The following is a 22,505-nucleotide window of genomic DNA, read 5'->3' on the forward strand; positions in this document are numbered from 1 at the left end:
AGAGGGCTTCCCTGGTGGCGCAGTGGTTGAGAGTCTGCCTGCCGATGCAAGGGACATGGGTTCATGCCCCAGTCTGGGAAGATCCCACATGCCACGGAGCGGCCGGGCCCGTGAGCCATGGCCGCTGAGCCTGCGCGTCCGGAGCCTGTGCTCCACAACGGGAGAGGCCACAGCAGTGAGAGGCCCGCGTACCGCAAAAAAAAAAAAAAAAAAGTAAAAACAGAAAATAAATCTTCATACTTTTGGCATAATAATCCTACTTCCGGGAACCTATATTAATAAAGTAATGAGAAATGTGGTTTAGGGTTTATTTATAATGATCTTTACCAGTTGAGTTCTTTAGTATTTTAAAAAACTGGAAATAGTCTAAATGTCCAACAACAGATTGAATAAATAAAGTGTAACTCATTCAAATGAAGGACTACTTAAAGATAGTAGAGAAAGATATATGAATAGGAAAAAAACCAAAAAAACCTTCAATGAAATCTATCAAAATGTCATTAACGGCTGTTTCTGGATATTGAGAGTCTATGATTTTAGGTTACTCCTTTATGATATTTTTGGTGTTTCCTACTTAAAAATAATTATATTTTATAATTGGAGAATTGCAAATATTATTTGTAGTACTCCTTTCTAACAAGTAATTTATATTTTTATTCAATCCTCATGACAAGCACTCATACAAAACATGTCTATTTGCTAAGACAGTAGGTTTCAGGTCCCACTTATGGCTCCACCCATCTTATTTGTATGAAAATGTAACACACACCTTAATAATCTTTGGGAAGATATCTTCTTTCATTTGTGTATCATAACAATGGTGGTAGCTTAAGAAATAAAATTATCTGGAATTAAATATATTTCAGGAATAATTATGTTCTTAGTTAGAATTAGACCTACTACTTACTTGTCCTTCCTTCAATGCCTTTGGTCAGACTTTCCTGAACTAGACTGATGGAGAGAAAACTATTTACCACTATTTTAAGCTACAAATAGGAAATTTCATTATGAAGTGTAACATTTAACTTAGATACGTACACTGGGAGTTAAGTTGGCATCAAACCAGTGAAAACTTCTACCTATTCATATGGTCACTGTTGGGAAGGCCCAACAAATTCAACTTGAAATGTATGTTTATTTGTAGATAAGAAGTCTGAAAGAATATTTACAAAAATGTTTACAGTAGTCAGGTACTTTCCTCTGGGGACCAGCAGAACAGAGCGTAAAAATATAAGATAGATCCCACAAGCTACATACGGAAACAAATCCCATTATACTATAAACACGTCTTCTAGATATCCTATCAATGGAAGTTTGAGTTTAAAAACTTTTCAAATCAACCAAGTATGGACAGCCACTATAATACTTACATTCTGAAGTAATCCAAACACCTAATCCTTCTAAGCAACAACATAAAAGCACACATATAAATAAGTAAGGGCATAAATTTCACATACTAAACATTTATTTGGGAGACATTTAACATTCATATTACTCAGATACCTCATATAAAGAATGTGATTTAAATCCAGTGGTTCTGTTTAACTATAGGATATTTCTGAAATCAAATTCTTTCACGTGAAGTCATATTTGAATCTCTCTTTGTCTCTCTCTGTTCTCTCTCTCTCATTTGCTCCCCCCCTCCCCTCTCCCTTTCTTTCCTTTCCTCCCTCACTCTGTCTTTCTCGCTGGAAATAATATAGTGCAGACATTTCATTCATAAAAATTCAACTGATATTATTTTCTGTAGGCAACCATACTCCCATTTATATAGATCCATAGCATAAAATACTGTGCACTTCAGTTCAACTAATTCGAAGACATAAAAATCTTCTTGGCTGAAATTAACATATTTACAAAAAGAGAACATAAAATTTGTTTTACATTCTGTTTTAAAATTTTAAGGATAATCCTTTAGCACTCATTACAACTATTTTTATTCATGATCTGAATCTGTCTCCCACACCTTGAAATGAATCATTATTAATTTTCAGTACAAAACAAAGCACACAAAAACCTGAACTGTTATTAAATCATTAAACTCAGAGAAAAAAATGAAAGTGCACAGAGATGCTCATACTGGAGTTGGCTGATGTACTAGTACTAGCTCTATTTAAAATTTCTTTCCTATATTATTTCCCAAGCAAAATACACTCATTATATTAAAGGAAACAAATGCCATAATGTATTTAATTGACTGTGGCTACTTTCTTATTTTTATTAATGTAATTAAAGAAGTTCTGTGTTCTAAGGTACATATTACACTTTGTATCCATGGACCCTTCTTGATACATAGAAGTATCATCAAGTATGTAAAAAATAAACAGGTCAGGCAATAAAGCAAAAATAGGACAGTAAAAACAATATGATATTCACTTTTGTTCCCCTTAAAACAAAAATGTTCTTAACAATTGCTTGCTGTTGGCTCACAGAACTGGAGAATGTATATTAGAACTCCAGTACTCAAAACAATGATCTTCCTTGGCTGTTATTGTATAAGAAGCAATAAACCATATAATTTACAAGAAGAAAGCTAATGAATCCTTCAGAAAACACAACCTGGCAGTTTATCTTCAATGCAAAACAATGAGGTGGCAGGAGTGTGATAGAGAAACCAGTCTTTGAGAACATCATGTAAGGGAATCCAGCTGTGCTTGTATGGTCTCTAGCTATTTACAAAGACAAAAAAAAAAAAGAGAAAGTTGGTGAAGAGAGAGAAATTCATATGAAGTGTTGTTTAGAAACATGCAAATGAAAGAAAAGAATGTAACTGGTAACTATGTATTTTAAATGTACTCACATAAGCAATAAATATACCACTTAGAAAATTTTTCTTTTTATGTGGATATTAGAATTCAAGCTTGCTATCTGTTTTCAAATTTGTAAAAGAGGATTTCTAAATACTACTGTTTAAAATGCACTCAGCTCTTTCATTTTAGATTTCTAAAGGGGGGAGGGTGGTAGAGGGTGCAGTGCATTTTCCTTGATTACAAAATCAGTATTTACAAAGAAACACGAAATATCCTCAAAGATAAATCTTTAAAGGCCCGGTATCTGCCTTTTCCCTTGGGCCCAGAAATTAAAATATTTAACATTACCTATCTCTAAAGTGCCAGTGTGGCTAGGTACCACACAGTTTATTATTTAATGCTTTACATTAAAACAACAAACCTACTGCTTTAATTAAAACCATATCCATTCTCTTCCTGATTTAGTTTGTCAGATTCTCTTCATCTTGGCAATGCTTCCTACTGTGAAACATAAGATGTTTATAAGGGAAGTTTAAAGAACTCAACGCCGTAATGGGCATTTAAAAATAAGAATTCATAAAGTGGAGGAAACAATGTGAAAAACCCTACATTACCAGAAATTATTTAAAAAATACAGACCTTGTTATAGAAATCAAACAATTCCTTGTGACTGAATTCCACAAGAACTTTCTTCAGGCTCTGTAAAGAAAAAAGAAAGAAAGAAAAAAATTTAGTTGTGTACAATTTACATTGCATTTTTTTTTCCTCTCCAGCTAGCCTCAGAATATGCCATATTATTCTGAGTGGTTTAAAAAAAAACAAACAAACCAAACTCACCTCCTCTACTCAACTCCACTGTTCCAAGAACTCAAGAATACATTTAATAACACTCCACTTTAGCAAAAGGTTTCAACTCTATAAGGGCATCTGTTCTTTAAGTTGACTCCACAGAGGTTAATAAAATATATTCCAACAGGAGAACAATTTTATTATGTATTTTTTCAAGACAGAGATAATACATGAGATTATATTTCATCTTTCTCAGCAGTCCATTTGAAATCTAGTAAATACCATTACACAAAGACACTGGAGGCAGCATATCTGATTGAACTCATCCAGCCATTAATGCCTCACAGCAGCACAGTTGCTGCCTCCAAACATTAATCTAACAGTTATGATCTTAACATGCTGAGATTGTTACCTTTTGTAATGTACAGACTCAGCACAAGTTAACAACACAACAGCTTCAAAGCTGGGACTTAAACCTGCTCATTCCTTTCACCTCAAATGCAACAGAGAAATCGTTATGGATGCTACAGATGCTAAGTAATATTGTGTACGTATGCATGATAGTGCAGTAAAGTGCGACATTAACCCAACCCACCCCAATCCGCTTTCGGTTGATTTTGTAAACTGAGGAAACACTGTTTCTGAAAATTGTTCAAACATGTTTATTTTACTCAACGTACCTTTGGGAAGTGAAAGTTAATGGGGAGAGAATACCAAGAATGTATCACCCGCTCTGACCATACTGTCATGCTCACGTGACATACAACAGGCACCATGAATTGAAGAAGTGGAAAACTGTTGCAAACAGACATTGATTCATGCACTTAATTGCCTATGGTCATTTCCAACACTGTATTAATTCTATTTCTCAGTTTCTATGCTCACTTTTTTTTGTTTTAATGATTTCCATTTCCATTCACAAAGCCAACATTTTCAAAACAAGTTTTCTCCTAATTTTAGGCGAGTCAGTGGGGCTCTGCTCAGAAATGGCACCTCCCTTTCCATGAAGCCTAAGCACATAGGCTCAAATTCCTTTCTTTGTTTTCTCTTATACACCCATGTAAGTTTCAAAATGAATGAAGAAGCATACCGACTTTAAAGCCTTATCCTTTACGAATGATAAAAAAAAAATGAATTTTTCAAATCATATTAGAAGAATCAGTTGGTTAACTGGCACATATCCTGAAAGCTCCAAAGGCTGAATTGGCATTATCTAGCAGTGCTATATTTCCTTCCAGCAGTTAAAGGGGAATGATAAACCTAGGTTTACCCTAGGGAAAAGCAAAGCAAGTTCATTTCTTTACCACCCCCTCCCCAGCCGAAAGTTAGGAGAGACTGAAGACTGAATCAGTATGTGAACAGCTCATTTGATGTACCCCTAGAGGTAGCAGCCAAGCTAGGCTCTTGTTTCCTGTACTTTGCTTTGCTTTCTTTCTTTCAGGGTAGTGTTTTCTAAAATGTTACCCTGAGGAAAGGGAAGGAAGGTAACTTTAAAAAAATACTTCTTAAAATAACAATAGCTAAAATAATGTGTGTGTGTGCATGAGTGTGTGCATATATATGGATATGTTTATTTTACACACACAGGCACACACACAGACACACACACACATACACCTATCCATCCATCCATAATAGTAATCCCTCAGTATCTGCGGGAGACTGGTTCCAGGACCTGCTGTGGATACTAAATTTTCCGGATGAAGTCCCATAAATGCCCCTCCAGATCTGTGGTTCCGAATCCGTAGATTCAAACAGCCGTGGATGAAGTAGGGCCACAGTATTTATTGACAAAAATCCAAGTATAAATTGATCTGTGCAGTTCAAACCTGTGTTGTTCAAAGGTCAACTAAATTTAGTCTTACTTTACTGAAATACTTAGCCCCACAAAGGAAAAAAACTGATACCTGATATAAAATTTCTTATGCTTGACATAATAACGGGTAGCTATTATCATTATCATTTCCCATTCAACTCACAATGACTTAGAGAAGACCATGAGAATATGGAAGAGTATGGGAGTGGTTTAAGTGTTTCATGTCTATGTGTAGAGAGATTATCCCAAATTTTGAGACTCTATGTTTACCTAAGGGGTGGCCAGTGGCAGTTGTTTTTTAGGTTTAGGGAAGTAAGGATGGAGCTTAGATGTGTAGGATAAAAAGGAAAGGGCGGGGGGCTTCCCTGGTGGCGCAGTGGTTGAGAGTCCGTCTGCCGATGCAGGGGACGCGGGTTTGTGCCCCGGTCCGGGAGGATCCCACATGCCGCGGGGCGGCTGGGCCCGTGAGCCATGGCTGCTGAGCCTGCGCGTCCGGAGCCTGTGCTCCGCAGCGGGAAAGGCCACAACAGTGAACGGCCCGCATACCGCAAAAAAAAAAAGGAAAGGGGGGTGCTGGCCAGGGGCCAACTTCCCACATTGTCATGTTCTGACATGGAACCCCACAGAGTCTAAGAATCTTAAATTCAAATCTGGCCTTCCAGGACATTGTACAAAAGTACCTTATCAAGAAAAAAGTACAGTTCACATTTCATTTAACAGTTTGGTAACTTTATTTATGACTTTAAATTTAGAATGGATGATGGCCTCCATTTTTACTGTTTCTTCAGGTCCCATAAATATTAGGAGTAGACCTGATCAAAATCTCCCCTGGGACTACAGCATTTTTGGGAGGAAAGCACACTCTTAGCTTTCCTTGAGAATATAACCAGAAAGTGACAAATCTGCTTATCAAATGAGAATCAACTCTTTAAACTTCATTGTTTACTCTTCAGAAAATGTATGGAAAGGTTCAAATCATTATGTTGTACACCTAAAACTAATACCATTTTATGTCAATTATATCTCAATAATAATAAAAAAGCCACGTGGGTGGTAGCATTTGGCTGGGGAGAAGGAGGACACCATCAGGAGACCCTCAGATGCCAGATTCGATTGTTAAAAGGGACTCTAGCCAATGTGAATGATCTGGAAGCCTGGGTGGTGGTGGAACACAAGGGGTGGGGGTGGGGGAGAATAATTAGGAACAGCCCTTTTCTACCTTTCTTGGTAGGTTTCCTGGCAGTTCCCCCAGCTGAAAGGGGTGCATCCAGATTGCCCATGAGTACCCTGGACTGACAGGCTTGATCTGATTTGAAAAAAAAAAAAAAAACCAAGAGACTTGAACAGGCACTTCCCAGAAAAGGATGTCCAAACAGACAAAAACATACGAAAATATATGCTGGAAGGGGTGAAAATTTTCTAACTACCCTGGAAACTTGTCTGGCATTATTTACTAAAGCTGAATATATACACACCCTATGACCCAGAAATTCACTGCTAGGTATTAATATTGAGCTCAATAGAAATGTACACATTTGGGCACCATGACATAGGTACAAGAATATTGATAGTATTATGATTCAAAGAGCTAAAAATGGAAGTAACCAAAATTTCTTTCAACAGAAGAATATATAAGTAAGTTGTAGTATACAATGGAATACAATGTAGTATACAATGGAATGTTATACAGACATGAAAATAAACTACAGCCAAATACAATATCATGCATGACTAACAACATAAAGTTGAACGTCGGGGCGGGGGGCACAGAAGAACATGTATGATTAACTTCATGCATATGAATATTTAAAAAAATAACAGAAAAGGTTTTAGAGACAAATGCTTAGGTGGTAAAAGTATAAAGTAAAGCAACAAAAATATTACCAGAAATACCAAAATACTGATCACCTCCGGGTGACTGCAGAAAGGAGGCAGTAATTGGGAGGAGGCATAAGAGTGGCTTCTGATTTCTTCTTCTTATTGATTGTTATTATAAATTAGGCAATAACTTATTTCTTGATCTTGGTGGTAGGTAAAAGGGTGTCCTTTTTTTTTGACAAATTACTGTGCTCTTTTTCTGTATGTGTGCTATATTTCCCCAATTAAAAAAACCCGGCACTGTTATGTGTTAAATTCATTCCTTTTTATTCAATAAACTTTTTTTTTTTTTTTTGCGGTACGTGGGCCTCTAACTGTTGTGGCCTCTCCCGTTGCGGAGCACAGGCTCCGGATGCGCAGGCTCAGTGGCCATGGCTCACGGGCCCAGCCGCTCCGTGGCACACAGGATCTTCCCGGACCGGGGTACGAACCCGTGTCCCCTGCATCAGCAGGCGGACTCTCAACCACTGCGCCACCAGGGAAGCCCTCAATAAACTTTTATTAAAGGCCTACAGGCCTGTTCTAGGTGCTACGTAAAGAGCAATGAGCAATAGAAATCAAAATCCCCCATATTCTAGTTGAAGAAAACAAACAATAAACAAGAAGTGTAATAAAGACATAATAACAATAATAATAAAATCATCATCATAATTCACAACATACATATAGAAATGTTTGTTGGTGATAAATGGTAGGAAGAAAAATAAAGCAGGGAGAGGGAATGTGTGTTTGGGGGTAGGTAGGTGGAGATTCAAGGTTAGATGGTCAAAAAGGGTCTCACTGAGCTGATAACATTTGAGTTAAGATTTACAAGAAGTAAAGGAGTAAAAAAACCCCACAGGATAGAAGAAAATATTTGTGAATCATTATCTAATAAGAGTATAGCACCCAGAATATATAAAGAACTCCTATAATTCAACAATAAAAAGACAAACCCATGTGGGTGGGCCCTAATCCAATATGACTACTGTCCTTATAAGAAGAGATTAGGACACAGACACACACAAAGGAACGATTGTATGAAGACACTGGAGGAAGATGGCCATCTACAAGCCAAGGAGCGAGGCCTTAGAAGAAACCAACCCTGATGACACCTTGATCTCAAACTTCTAGCCTCCAGAACTGTGAGGAAATAAATTTCTGTCATTTAAGCCATCCAGTCTGTGGTACAGTTACGGCAGTCCCAGCAAACTAACAATAGGCCCCATCATCTCTTCTGGGACAGAGAGAAGATCTTTAAGAGCAACGGAAAGCCACTGGAGAATTTTAAGAATGATGTAATTGTATTTATATTAACGAGTCACTTTGGGTTTTATTTGTAAATGGATTAGAGCTGGACAAACTAGATGTGGAGAAACCAGTTAGGAGGCTATATTGCATTCGTCTAGGCAAAAGATAGTGACCTGATCTAATGTGATGGCAACAGTGATAGGGAAAAGTGAAAAAAACTTGAAAAATGGTTTAAGAGGTAGAAGAGATAGCATTTAGTGAAAGATTTGAGCTGGGGGAGGAGGTGAAGGAATAGGTGGAGTCAAGAATGACTCTTGAGTTTCTGGCAAGAGAAAATGATGGATGCAACTGAGATAGGAAACTAGAGGAGTAGATGCGAAGAAAGAGAATCAAAAGTGCAGTTTCAGACACAATTAGCTTGATATGTCTGTGATATTTCCCTGAAAATATCTGAAATAAGTCTGGAAAGACAGAAAAGGAAATTAGATAAGAGCTATACATTTGGGAGTTACTGATATATTGCTATTTAAAACTGAATGAGACTGCCCAGGAGAAGAATGCAGTATGAGAAGAGAGGGCAGCCTGAGACAGAACCCTTCGGAACTCCAATATTTAGGGTAGGTAGGTGTTTCATAAATGATGAGTATCACCACAAATGTTTTCTGCATGGTATGTGGAAATATATGGCATTTATGACATGAATCAAAATAATTTAGTAAGTTGGCACACAGGCAATAAAACTGTGTGGCTTGCCTTCAACGTTCCATTTTCCAGTAAGACCCATTAAACTCACTAATATTGTTAACTAAATATACACAGACTAGAAGATTTACTCTCTTTCTTCTGCCTTATACATATAAGATTGCAACCAAGAACCCATTTAGGAAATTCATTACTTATGTTGTCTAAGCTGGTCTCATGCATTAATACCACGCAGACTTCCTGCACCCTATCTGAAAACACTGCCAAGTGAAAATGAAAGTGCAAAGAGTATCATTCTGCCAATTTCTTAAAAGAGAAGAAAGATGTATTTGTTCACCCATTTCTTTTATTTTTAATTTGTAATCCTGTCTGCGAGCACCTGGATAATGTTGCACATACCCATTAGCAAAATTCCCATGGAAATAGAATTTAGTAAGGTCTTCAGAGAGGTCTAACTTGATGAAAGCTGACAGTAAAAATATTGTCTGCTTTCCCATTAGTTAGAAATTAGGAACACATACATTTTTCAAGAGAGAAATGTATTAACCTCATCACAAATTATCTAAGCAGAAATAACCTCTAAATAACATAGAAATAAATAGATAAGAATTAAACCAACTTTACATTGCTTAGCTTTTAAAATTAAGTAGGATATTAGAATTAGAAATCATACAATTATCTTTTCATCTAGAAAATCAGGAGTAGAGGATTCCAGTAAAAGAAAAACTACTAATCTCTTGTCCTGGTTAAATCTAAAAATAATTTGCTAGGGACTTAGAGAGGAAGTTTTCTCCTTTTCACTTACAGAAATGATGGATAGATATAAAATTTAAATAATATTTCAAGTTCTACTGAATGGGTTTATAAAACAAATCATTAGGCACCATTTATTAAATAAATACATCTAAAAATTGTATTATCTACAACTGTACCTATATACAGTTACAGATCACTGTAAAAATATTCCAGTATTTCTATTATTATTTGTTGACTATCTTCACTATTATTGAATAGTGAAACTCTACTCATGTACATGAACATTAACCATTTTTGCCACCCAATAATATACAGTTATTCAATAAACATCTAAACGGTACTGATACAGAGATGAATAAGCCATATACTCTTGACCAAAGAAAGATCCTTTTCTAGGTAGGCAGGTTGCCCTTTACAGCTAAGCTTCCAACTATAAGAAGAATGTACATGGAACAGTGAGAAAGAAGGGATTCTCTGCCCATTGTCAGATCAATGGAATTAATCCTAGCAACAAAAGAGGTTACAACCAGCTCCGATTCAGAGGATGCTAGCTTGAGAAGGTGGAAGCAAAACATTCTAGGTAGAGGGAAAGAGCAAATTTCCATCTTTCTGCAAGGCGGTTGGACTACACAATCTCCCAAGGTCCTTTTCAATTCTATGACTCAAGGATGTTGAAAGGCACACCTCTATAAGCAAAGTAAATTGGGGAACTGAGGGAGTTAGATGACCACAAAATGCCAGTAAGAAAGAGCTTTAGGAATAACATAGTTCAACCGTCTTACTTAACTGATGAGAAAACTAATCTTACTAAGATGAACTAACTCATATAAAGTATACAGCAGTGGAACTAGTCATTGTTCTTTCTACTGCATTATTATGGTAACTCAAGATAAAACAACACTTTCACCTGCATATCAAGCTAATTCATAGAAAAAAAATTCTTCCCATGAATTTGCACAATTGCTTCCCTTCTCTAACTCATTATACACAGAAATACATAAAAGCTTTGCTGATGGTAAATAGTTTGATAAATATGGCTGATGAGATGCCAAGTAAGAGATGTAAAATGTCAGGTGAAGGTCTTAAATTTCTCAAAAATTTTCAGAAAAACATATAAGCAACTCTTTGTCTCAGTTACATTATTTTTTTTTTTAAAAAGCTACTGTGAAAATTTCACAAAAGTTAACACAATACAATTGCCATGTTTAAAATTCTAATTCCAAATATATAAACAAAACTGTTAGCCCAATGAATATACTACATCATACAGAGAAACGGAGCAAGAAAATTACTACTTTCACCTGAATATGGAGCTGATTTCTGTTGCTCCCTCAAGTCCTATGATTCCAAAAGCTCTTCATTAAAACATTGTCTAGCCTAGCAGGCTCCAAAACCTCACAGGCATTGGCCCTGCTGTTTGAGGAGGGCAGTGGGCAAACTGAAAACCCTGAGCTTATGTCAAAGTTTGATAGACGTTATAAAAAGACGACCGCAACAAATACAAGCCACAAAAGGCATTTCCCCAGGGTCAAATCAACCAATTGTAACTTCTCTTTTTTCAACCTTTGAAAAGTGTAGTTTGACAAAATGTTTATCTGTTTAAGAATACAGGCAGTACATAAACAGCAAAAGCAAATTTCTAGCTCATTAACATGGCACTCAAGACTTCCAAAACCTGGCCCATGACTCCACCTATGGCCTCATCTCCTAATACCCTCCTAATGTGCTGCATGCACCAGCAGTACCAGTAGCATTCTGCATACTTCAGGTCTTTGTTCACGCTGTTCCCTGTCTTCTCCCAGTAATGCTCCCAACTGCTCTCGTGTGTGCATGGACATACACACATGCGCATATACCAGCTATTTCATTTGGCTAGATCCTTTAATACTCAGCTCAGTTGACACTGTGGCACCCTATGCATACCTCTATCTTTGCCTTTCCCTATTATACTGTATGGAATTACTTACATTTGTTCCACTGATGGTAGGCTCTTTAAGGGAGGGGCTAGCCTTTATTTTCTTTACTGTAGTCTAATAGCCTAGTATGGTACTTGATCATAGTACTTAATAACAATATATGGTTATTGAGCTTAATTTTAAGAATTAAATTTAAATATGTTCCCTCTCACCCCACTGGGGAAAAAAATATTATATATGGAAAGTATCAGAATAAATGGATTTTGTCTGATGACAATGTTTTCAAAGTATTCTACTGCATTTTCCCCAATGCTGACAGTAGTTTTACAGGTCTTATAACTCTTGCTTACTCAGTAAATATGTAGGCTAAATAGGACAAAAATTAAACGCTAAGTACTGAGTCTCTAGTTAGCTTGAAAAATGGCTTCTCATACTTGAAGGTGCCTGTCTCAAACTGGTGAAAGCTGAAGATTCGAGGTTTTGTACATACTTAGCTAAAAATATAGCAGTTGTGGCTGTCAACATAACAATAAACCACTTTTAGCCAGAACTCTTTATTCAATATAAAAATTGTGTAAAAGTGTGTATGAAATATTGTCACTAAATGTTTAATCTGGGATATATACTTCAGCTGTTAGAACATTTACTCCGTTATCTGTGTACGCTCTTTTCATTCTGGCTAAAACATTACTTTATTCTCGTGTAGACAAAACAATATGCTTGGCAGTCATATCATCACCATATTTTCTGTCCTTTTAAAAATTAACAGTGTGCTACGCACGAGCAGATCGCAAACTTGGAGCCAATCAAAATGCACCTTCTATAGTATTCATTAACCCTAATTTATTATGTGTATGCTGATATGTCATTACGATTTTCAGCTTTGGTATTGAAACATTTAGCTATGGTTGCTGAATATAATCAGCAAGATAAGAGGTTTTGAATATGATTACATGAAGCTCCTTAAATACAGTAAGAAATTATGTTAAGAAGAGCACTGACAGCAAAAAAATGGAGTTTTTTCCTGTATAAATATTATAAGTGATGCTATCTTTTTCTGAAAATTATACTTTATTCTAATTATAAATACTTATCTGATTACTGAAGCATTATCATTACAGATTTAGGAATAGCTGCATTATTTAACTTCTCAAAACACGTGTTAGTATCCTAGCTGAAGGATTCCGGGTAAACTACGGATATCAAATTGAAATCATACTATGTTTTCAATGCGTAGTTTTAAAGACTATGAGCTCAGTGTCCAAGTTTGGGTTTCTCCTTTGTTCATAAAATCACATTACTGTACTCATAGTAAATTCATAGAAATTTGGATGGTGTGTGTGTACTTTCAAGAGCTACTACGTACTTTGCATCCTAAACTAAACAACCTAATGTAATTCGCAGTGTTAAGAAAAAACCAATTAAAAACGTAAGTCGGTTTAATTTTTTTCCATATTGTGCTGTCAGGTCAGTCTGCAAGGAAAAGAGAATGAATATGTGCACCTGAATGAGTATTAATTTCACAATTTCGTTACAATTTACACTTCTTAACAGCTAACTGGAAGCTCTGTTTCTGAAAAATAAAAATGGTAAGTTCAACATTTGCTCCATGTTCTGGAGGGCACTGAATTTATCACGGAAGCGCCACCTGAAAATCCACTGTTAACCTGCAATATAATAATAGGAAACTCCCTATTTCACCCTCAACACATGTGGACCCCAAATCCTAAAGACAGGCAGCTATAATACTAATTTGATTATGGGTTAATTTAAGGCAGTAACCATCTAGAAGAAATTGTTAGCTTGTAATCATGTTGTTCCATAACAAATTTTTAACTTGTAATGGTGACAGATGAAGATTGAGCTCATTTTTTTCCATCCACGTTAGTTCCCTGCTAACCTCATTACCTGATTATAATTTGCAAATTCCTCTTGGAATCATCAAATGAACTAATAATGCATATTTTAACAAAGAAATGGTTCTAACAAGTTGATATTTTTCTATAATTCTGAATATATCTGGAGCTCATAAATAAGATTTTCATTTTACATTTAAAACGTAGTGTCTGGGGCATGCTACTAAGAATTGAGAACAGCACTGGGAGATAGTTCAGTCTGTACTATGGTACTTGAGTAAAGGGTGGAACATAGGTTTAATTTTTAATTTAGGAAAAATAATGACATTGGAGAATTTAACTTACTTACACTTTTTAACAGCCTTATGAGGAAGATCATACACCATACAATTCACCCATTTAGTGTATAATTCAATGGTTTTGAGTATATTCACAGAATTGTGCAACCATCACCACAATTAATTTTAGAGCATTTTCATCACCCCAAAAAGAAACTGTATGCCCTTTAGCTATCATCCACCAACCCTCCTAACTCCTTGTCCCAACCAGCAATGTACACTCTCTGTGCCTACAGGTTTGCCTATTCTGGAAACAATATAAAATTTAAATGGATCCCTAATGCACACTAATATTTAAGGAATAGGCTATAAAAAAAAAGTGGAGCTTTGCAAAAACAAAACCTGAGGAATGCCTTGAGCAAAGTTGGATAAAAACTATACAAGTGCTATCACAGACCCTAAAGAAAGAGTTTTAAGAAGGAAGGTGTGATTCAAGTGTCAAGGCTCCCCAAAACCAACTGAGAAAAGGACTGGTAAGTTTTTATTTTAGATGACAAGGAGAATGCTACTGACATTGGCAGAAGTATTTTTGGTGGGTTGGTAGGGAGAAGCCAATACCAGTAGATTAAAAAGGTGAATAGAACGTGAGGAATTCAAATGAATGTAGACCAGGGGTTGGTGAACTACAGTCCACAGGCTAAACCTGGCTTGCTGTCCGTGTTCATAAATAAAGGTTTACTGGAACACAGACACACTCCTTTGTTTATGTATTGTCTGTGGTTGCTTTTGTGTTACAATAGTGGAGTTGCACAGCCTGGAAGCTTTTAAAAAATATTTACTATTTGGCTCTTTGCAGAAAAAAAGTTTGCCAACCCCTATTGTACACAAACATCTCAAATTATTAGTTCTACTTGACAAAAATGACCTAATAAGCATTCATATTCCACATTATGTTCACTACTACCAGTTTAAAAGAACCTGTTGTTTATATGTAAGTGGAAGTAAGTAAAATCAGCTATCTTGAATACAGCATAAATACTCATGTCAAGGTTAAAATTTCAGGCCCTCTTCACTATCATTTGATGCACTGCTGTTTTACAGGAAAGGCCTAGAGACAGCTGCAGAGGCTGTTAGATCTTTGGAATAAATAGAATACATCACTTAGGAGCTCACATTTATATACATTTTCAAACGATAGTAAGACCTTATATCATGCAAACTTCTTTAAGAGAAGAAAAATGTGATTTTAAAATTGGTATTTTTAAAAAAGTAAATTGTGTCTCAAGCTTTATCTTTTTTTTTTTTTTGCGGTACACGGGCCTCTCACTGTTGTGGCCTCTCCCGTTGCGGAGCACAGGCTCCGGACGCGCAGGCTCAGCGGCCATGGCTCACGGGCCCAGCCGCTCCGCGGCATGTGGGATCCTCCCGGACCGGGGCACGAACCTGTGTCCCTTGCATCGGCAGGCAGACTCTCAACCACTGCACCACCAGGGAAGCCCTCCCCAAGCTTTATCTTTTTTCTAAAGTTTATTAATAAAAAATGCTTTTTTGAATGATTAGCTCCAAGTGTTTTATTTTAATGAATTATATTTCCATATGAAGTCCATAAAAAAATTGTTTGGTGTCAATTTTAAAACTCTAGTTCCTCTACGAAGAGAAATAAAAAGCCAAAGGTTTGAATCAGAAACATTAAAACTGGACTGTTCAGCTCTTGCTTGTTGTACGTGGTCTTTGCCTAGAATGACTCATAACATAATAAAGCTACACAATTTGGTTTAACGTTTTGTTTCTGTTGATGATTAGAGAGGCTACAAGCCTCTCTAGCCTAGTCATTAATATTAATGAGTTTTGTGACCTAGGCCAAGTTAATGAAACAAACGTTTAAATAACATATTAAAAAGTCAATAATAATTTTGAACTTGCTTTATAGAATTTCTAGCATTTTACAGTGCTAGAAAATAAACAAGGGTTTCAAATACATTTCCTAACCTGGATGGGGAAAAAATGACAGTATGGTAGAAGTATCTACCAAACATCACTTTTTGATTATAGGTCACATAGGGCTGCTTTAAAATCAGATAAAGGTAACAGGGAATTAAGACATAGATTGTTCCACAGATGACTGGAATACAACTTAACTTAAGAACAGGTTAAATCTGTGTAACCCCAAAGTGATTACAAGTAATTTTTACTTTCAAGTCACATCTGAGTTAACAAATAAAAAATTGATAAGGTTGGTGGGATTTACCCAAAATAGTTGTGAAAAAACTACTCAGTTGTGTCACGGAGTTGGAAAAAGTTAATGATTTTGTAAAAATACAGGGTGTTCGTGTGGAGCAATATTATTTTAAGTGGGGTGAAATAATGGTTTAAAGGTTTCTCTTTTAGCCATTTATGAAGATACTGGCTTAAAATAAAAGTCTGTGGAAACCTGTAGAAGCAGCCAATGACTATGTCGGCAAATCAGACCTCTTCCAAATAGACAAAGGCTACTTCTAGATGGGCCAAACTAATTGGAAAACAGTATTATTGGTAACAGAGCTAACTGATGCCCTTCTTAAAAAATGATCTTCCACGTGGGTGGCTTGGGAGTAAGAACCATATTACTGGTCATGCTCTCGGTCTTGGTTTGAAATGTCAGCCTAGTTCATGAAGAGCACTTGTATTTATGCAGCAGGAACTAGATCTGAGATAGGCTCTCAAGCACACGAAATGCATTATGCAGCATTAGTAATACACCTACGCTTTCATTTGGGAATGCTTACCAAAACTATTAAACAAAGCAGCATCCCTTGCCCTTTCCTTCCTATTCCCCCTGGCCTAAGCACAAAGACCTCAAAAATTAGAATGCTGAATTTGCTTAAATTTCTTTCCTTCAGTCTCATTATTCTCTAGATTCTTCTAAATACAGATGCCAAATTCAGTTTTTAAAAGTGCCACTTTCATCAAGTTGCTTTTCTACTAAAAATAGTATCTCCCCCATTACCAACAATTGAAGTTCTACCTCTTTTGGCTAGAAGTCAAAGCTTTCCATAAACCTCTCCCAGTCTACCTTTTCCTTTTTAATTACGAAATATTTAAAATATTAAAAATTTACAAAGACTAACAGAGCTGACAGGCATGTAACCCAATACCCAGATATAATTCAGGTTAACATTTTGTCCTTAAAAAGAGTAAATAGGGGCTTCCCTGGTGGCGCAGTGGTTGAGGGTCCGCCTGACGATGCAGGGGACACGGGTTCATGCCCCGGTCAAAGACTACAGTTAAGTCTGCCACCACTCATCTTGTCCCCTTCCCTTTAGTAGAAGGATAAAGATTTACTAGAAATAAAAATACAAAGAAGGAAATGAGAAACAAAAGACTTAAAAATGTACAAATATAGTTCTTAACTACATCAAGATTAATGATTTTTTAAATGCCCTCCAATTATTAACCTTAGATTAGAAAGTTGAAAATAAAGGGAAAAAATGGCAACTAATTTCTCATTGCAAATTTGTAATAGAGGTAAAATTAGACCTAGTGTTTGAAGATGGGATTTAAATATGCAGAAATGGGATAAAGAGTATTCACTACTTCTCCCATGTCTATCCCTTATTCCTCTAATAAAAGATAAAGAACTAAGACTGGCAAGGCACAGATCAGAAGACGTGAGAGCCCATTATCTTCTTTAATAACCTATACGTATGTAAGCTAAGATGGCTTACAATCTAAGGAACCAAAATAATGGTTAGAAATCATTCTCAGTACATAGCACATGCATGGAAAGTTGGGAGAGAGGTGATCATTAGGAAGAGGCTAAAATAACCAAAAAGAATCAGTATATTTAGAGTTGTTTTTAGAAAAGGATAAGGGACAAATCTAAAATTAAAAATATATCACTTTATTATACAAAAATCATAAAAAGTAACATGAAAATGCCTGAAAAAAGATACTGGACAAAAATATGGTACAGAATAACTCAAGTTTTTCTAACTTAAACTAAGATTTTAAAATTTTATTTACTGCCTGAAATCCAAAGGTCAACATAACCTATGAAGTAAAATATGAAAATCATTAAGGAGAAATCACAGCCTGCATAATGACCTCAGTATAACTTGGTTGACAAACTGGGTTAGGAAATCACAGCTTTGGTGAGTGGCCCAAAATTTCTCCAAGTGTATCAGCTTTCCCCTGGCAGCCATGATAGGAAATCTTTCCTCTAGAAATATTATGTTCAGAGAATACTGTTTCAGTGCTATGAAGTAAGGTATTCACATGTAACCATTCACACGACTAAAGATGAAATTGCGTTTTGAGTGCAACTCTCTTTAATGTTGTACTTTACATATTGTCAGGTTATGGAAAGAGATTTAAATGAAAGCATAATAGGAGTAGTTCTTTAGAAGGTATCAAGAGATTTATTTCTGTTGCATCAACTCAGACCTATTACTTAAGAGGATATCTTCTAAGATTAGATGTAAAACATTAAAATCTATAAAATATTTTATAACATCTTTATAAGAAAGAGATGTTAAACCTTGTCCAGATTCCATTTTGGATAATCCTTTCCATTGAAACAGTCTCCTATAGTTAAAAAAGAAAATATAACAATTCCATTTTAAAATAATCTATAATTTGCATCTATAATAATACCAGAAAATTGAGTTTTCAAGTTTAAATGAAAACCTATGCATATTTAAGGGTCTGTGTAAGCACGAAGATCTTTCTTTTCCATGTATTCAAATTAACTTCGGCCATCCTAGTTTTCATTTAGTTACAGAGTAAAATATATTTTAAATATCTGACGCAATTAATAAATATGCTCTCTGCCCAAGTTTTAAAAAGTCTCATGGCCGTTCTTCTCTTCCCCCTTCAGTCCATCCAATTCTGATCATGAACTTCTTTTTCTAGAGTTTAGATCCTCCAAAGATTCTTCATTACTGGCAGAAGTTTAAATTCCCCAGGTTGCCACTTTAATCCTTCTACAGTGCAAGTTGAATTATCTTCTCCCTGCTACCTCTAGAAGGATGCTATACAAATTTGCTTATTACTTACCCTTGAACACGTCTGTATTTTCTCAAAACAATGCCTTTATTCCCACTTCCCCTTTCAATGGGAATGTACTCTTCTAACTTACACGTGGCGAAACCCAGCTGAGGCACCTCTTCCATGAGGCCTTCCCCCATCTCCCCAAAGAAATGCATGTCTCCTTCTGAGCTCCAATATCTTCCACACTTCAGCTAACATACTCTACCTTGTACTGCATTCTCCTTGTGAATATACCATCACTTTTCTAGTAGGACGCAAGCTCCTTTATGGTAGGATCTTGAGTGTGAAACTGCTTGTGTTTTAAACCCATCTTCACAAGTCACTGTCTTGATCAAATTATGAAATGTTCTATGACTCAGTTTCCTTATTTGTAACATGGGGATAATAATAGCACCTACCTGACAGGGACAGGAGGTTTAAATAGGTATTATGTGTAGAAGCATTTAGGCCAGCTGCCTGACCTGGTATTCAGTAAGTAATCAATCATTGCAAGTGTTTACAATCCTTGTCATCATCATCATAGTCATCATTGTTTACGCTCCACATGCACCTAGCCCAGGGCCTTGAACATAACAAATATTTAATAAATGCTTACTAAATTGAATAGAATCTTTTCTGGCTTTTCAAATCAAGTGGAAAATAAAGCCACATGGAAAATACGAAGCAGGGAAAACCAAAACCAAAATCTCTCTTAAATGTAACATTTTAAATGAGCAAGTAGTAGATTAATAATTAAATACAAAGAGTTATATAAACGTTGTCTAAATAAATTACTTTCCAGAAAAGATGTAACATCCTTTAGATCTAAGCTAAATGTGGGTTACGATTCTGAAAGCTAAGTATTTTCATACCTGTGGGTTGTCAGAGAGGGCCTTTCCATATACATTTACATACATTAATACAGTAGCTGACCCTTCAATGACTAGGGTTTGAACTAAGCGGGTCCACTTATACATGGATTTTTTCAATAAATATACAGCCAGCCCTCTCGGTCAGAAGGTTTCGTATCTGCAGGTTCCTCATCCGCGGGTTCAGCCAACCACAGATGTGGAATCTACTGAGGGCAGACTGTTGGATTTGAGCATCCGCAGATTTTGGTAGCCACAAGGAATCCTGGAACCAATCCCCTGCTGATAGCAAGAGACAACTGTACTATAATGAAGGTCCATTTCAATAGTACTATTAGAACTGCATGAAAAATCCTGACTTTCCAAGGCAGTGAAAAAAAGCCAGTAAGTAGAGAATTATGTTTTGGGCAGAGAGCATGCAGAGGGTTGGTTTCCTTTCCCACATGACACTGCTTCACACTAAAACTGCATCTTCCAGCTATTTTTGGATGTAATGTCTTTGGTGCTCAGACTACCAAATAATGCAAAAGTATGTTACTGCTTTGTGAAGTAGATAAAATGTCTTTAATAGAATGAGTCTATTAGGTCCATTTTCACTGGTGACCTAATCCAGAGATTAAAACATAATATTAGTATCAGAAATATTTTCACTACTCTTTTTCATGAATATGTGACACAAAATGAATGCCAGCTACTCTGAACATAGTATCTTAGATTTTCAGGACATGAACTCATGTATGGTAAGCACTATGTGTCATTTACATAGTATAGACTTGCTTTAAAGAACTAAATATTCTTTTCAATGGCAAGGCAAATAATTCAACCAAGTCTTAGACTAAAAGGACTGACCATGTTTTGCGTTTAGATGACACATCTTTCAAGGAACTGAAGACATTGTGCAAAATCTAACAGAAATCTTCTCTCTCTCCACCAAGCTCCTAACTAGGAAAAAAAAAAACATGCTAAGAAAGGCCAGTGAGAAATTAGCAATATGATGCAAGGCCCGCATCCAAAAGTCATAAAGGAGATCACAATGCTGTCTCTGATATGTCAACAGGTGGGCCTCAAAACTGCAGGCTTCTGTTTTCAAATTAAACCTTGATTTGTCTTTTACCTGGCACTGTAGCTAATGCCCTCTTATCTCCTGATAAGAGAGGAAACTGAGAGTTGTAGAAAATCAAATCTCTGCATGCTAAGTGCTATGGTGGAGGTAACAGTGATGTGAGGTGCTGTGGAATGAATTATAAAATGACAGAGCTAGATTTTAGTGAAGGAATATTCTGACTAGCTGAACTTTAACTAAGCAGTAATTTTTTAAATACTAAAGGGAACTAGAATATTAAACAATATTATGGTTTCAAATATACACTGAAAATTTGACCTGAATTATTGTTGAATAAATCTGCAAAATAAAACCCTTCTTTCCCCCCAGCACTATGTCCTGCATTTTAATCACTAGGATTCATCTAAGGAAGATGTACACCTGAGAAAGCAGGGCCAGATGGATCCTGAACGGCAGGAGGTGGTTTGGACCTGAAACAGTTTCATTTGATGTAGGGGCTGCACTGTGAGTTAAAGGCTCTCAAGCTGGCATTTTAAACAACAGGGTACAGGTTCACACTATGGATGACGTCCAGCTCTCTCTAACTCTTAATCGTCTCAGGAACTATGGTTTGCTGCAAGTCAAATACATCTGTGTTTAACACGTTTTTAAGAAAAGTCCTCAAAGAGCAAAATAGGAACTATTCACTTTCTAAAACGTGTGTGTATAAATTAAAACTTGCTTATATTACTAAACTTCTATAAAAGCAGAGAAATTTTTAGTCATGACAACCAAATAGGAAAACTTATTTCAAGTTTTTTCCTTTGCTAGATGAACTATTCCTATTACAGTCACTAAAGAAATAATTTCCAAAGCACTGTTTATTAATTTTATACTCATTTTTAAAAAGGAAACAATGGCTCCTGGTAATACATGGGACATATTAAATGCAAGGTTGTAAAATATTTGACACAGAAATACTGCCAAATATTGTACAAACGGGCCTAACTTGTACCTCAAATTATTTTGGAAATGAGTACTGAAGTTATAAAAAATTATTTTCGTTCTGCTGGTACAAAATGTAAAGAACAAAATTCATAGGTATTTTATCTTTAGCTTAGTTATTAGAGTAAAAAGACATGGGAATGCATAGACTAGGACCTGATGACAACCAATACTTAGACAATAATCCGTTTTATAATGAGTAGAGTTACACATTTTCAAATAATTAACATGGAAAAAACTGGCCTTAAATTCAGTCTTAAACTCTAAGAAAATCATATCTTAATTGTTAATGATGAAATCCAAGCATAATAATGTCTTGTTATAGTATTGGCAATTAGGAAACTGAAGAATTATGGATAAGATAAAAACACCTATGTAGGTCACTTCTACATCCTTTTAGGTCTAACTTTGAACCTTATAATGATTTGCTCTCCTTAAATTTAATTTCAAAGGACAACAAAAAGAAATTTGTCCATAACATGTATTAAACTCCTAGTGGGTTGAAAAGTACATTGACTGATACTTGGACAGTTTTGAGGAATACAGAAATGTTTAACATAATATTTAGGTAAGAGTGGGCCAAATGAAAACATAAAAACCTAGACTCAAAC

The 22,505-nt window shown here is 35.9% G+C and overlaps 1 protein-coding gene across 3 annotated transcripts in view; it reads right to left on the reverse strand.

Annotated features, from left to right (window-relative positions):
• Nucleotides 1-247: 247 nt before the first annotated feature.
• COMMD10 (COMM domain containing 10) overlaps nt 248-22,505 on the reverse strand; it is a 159,936-nt gene continuing 137,678 nt past the window's right edge. For 2 of the 3 annotated variants that reach the window (XM_024743401.1, XM_024743399.1), the window contains exons 6-7: nt 3,390-3,449; nt 248-2,669 (exon numbers count right to left, since the gene is read on the reverse strand). In XM_024743401.1, the coding sequence (XP_024599169.1) occupies nt 2,631-2,669; nt 3,390-3,449 (99 nt within the window). In that variant the 3' untranslated portion in view covers nt 248-2,630. The remainder of the gene's footprint in view (nt 2,670-3,389; nt 3,450-22,505) is intronic. The other variant, XM_024743398.1, reaches the window with a different exon arrangement.

The sequence above is a fragment of the Neophocaena asiaeorientalis genome, unplaced genomic scaffold (assembly GCF_003031525.2).
Source record: "Neophocaena asiaeorientalis asiaeorientalis breed wild unplaced genomic scaffold, Neophocaena_asiaeorientalis_V1.1 scaffold26, whole genome shotgun sequence".
NCBI classification, from domain to species: Eukaryota; Metazoa; Chordata; class Mammalia; order Artiodactyla; family Phocoenidae; genus Neophocaena; species Neophocaena asiaeorientalis.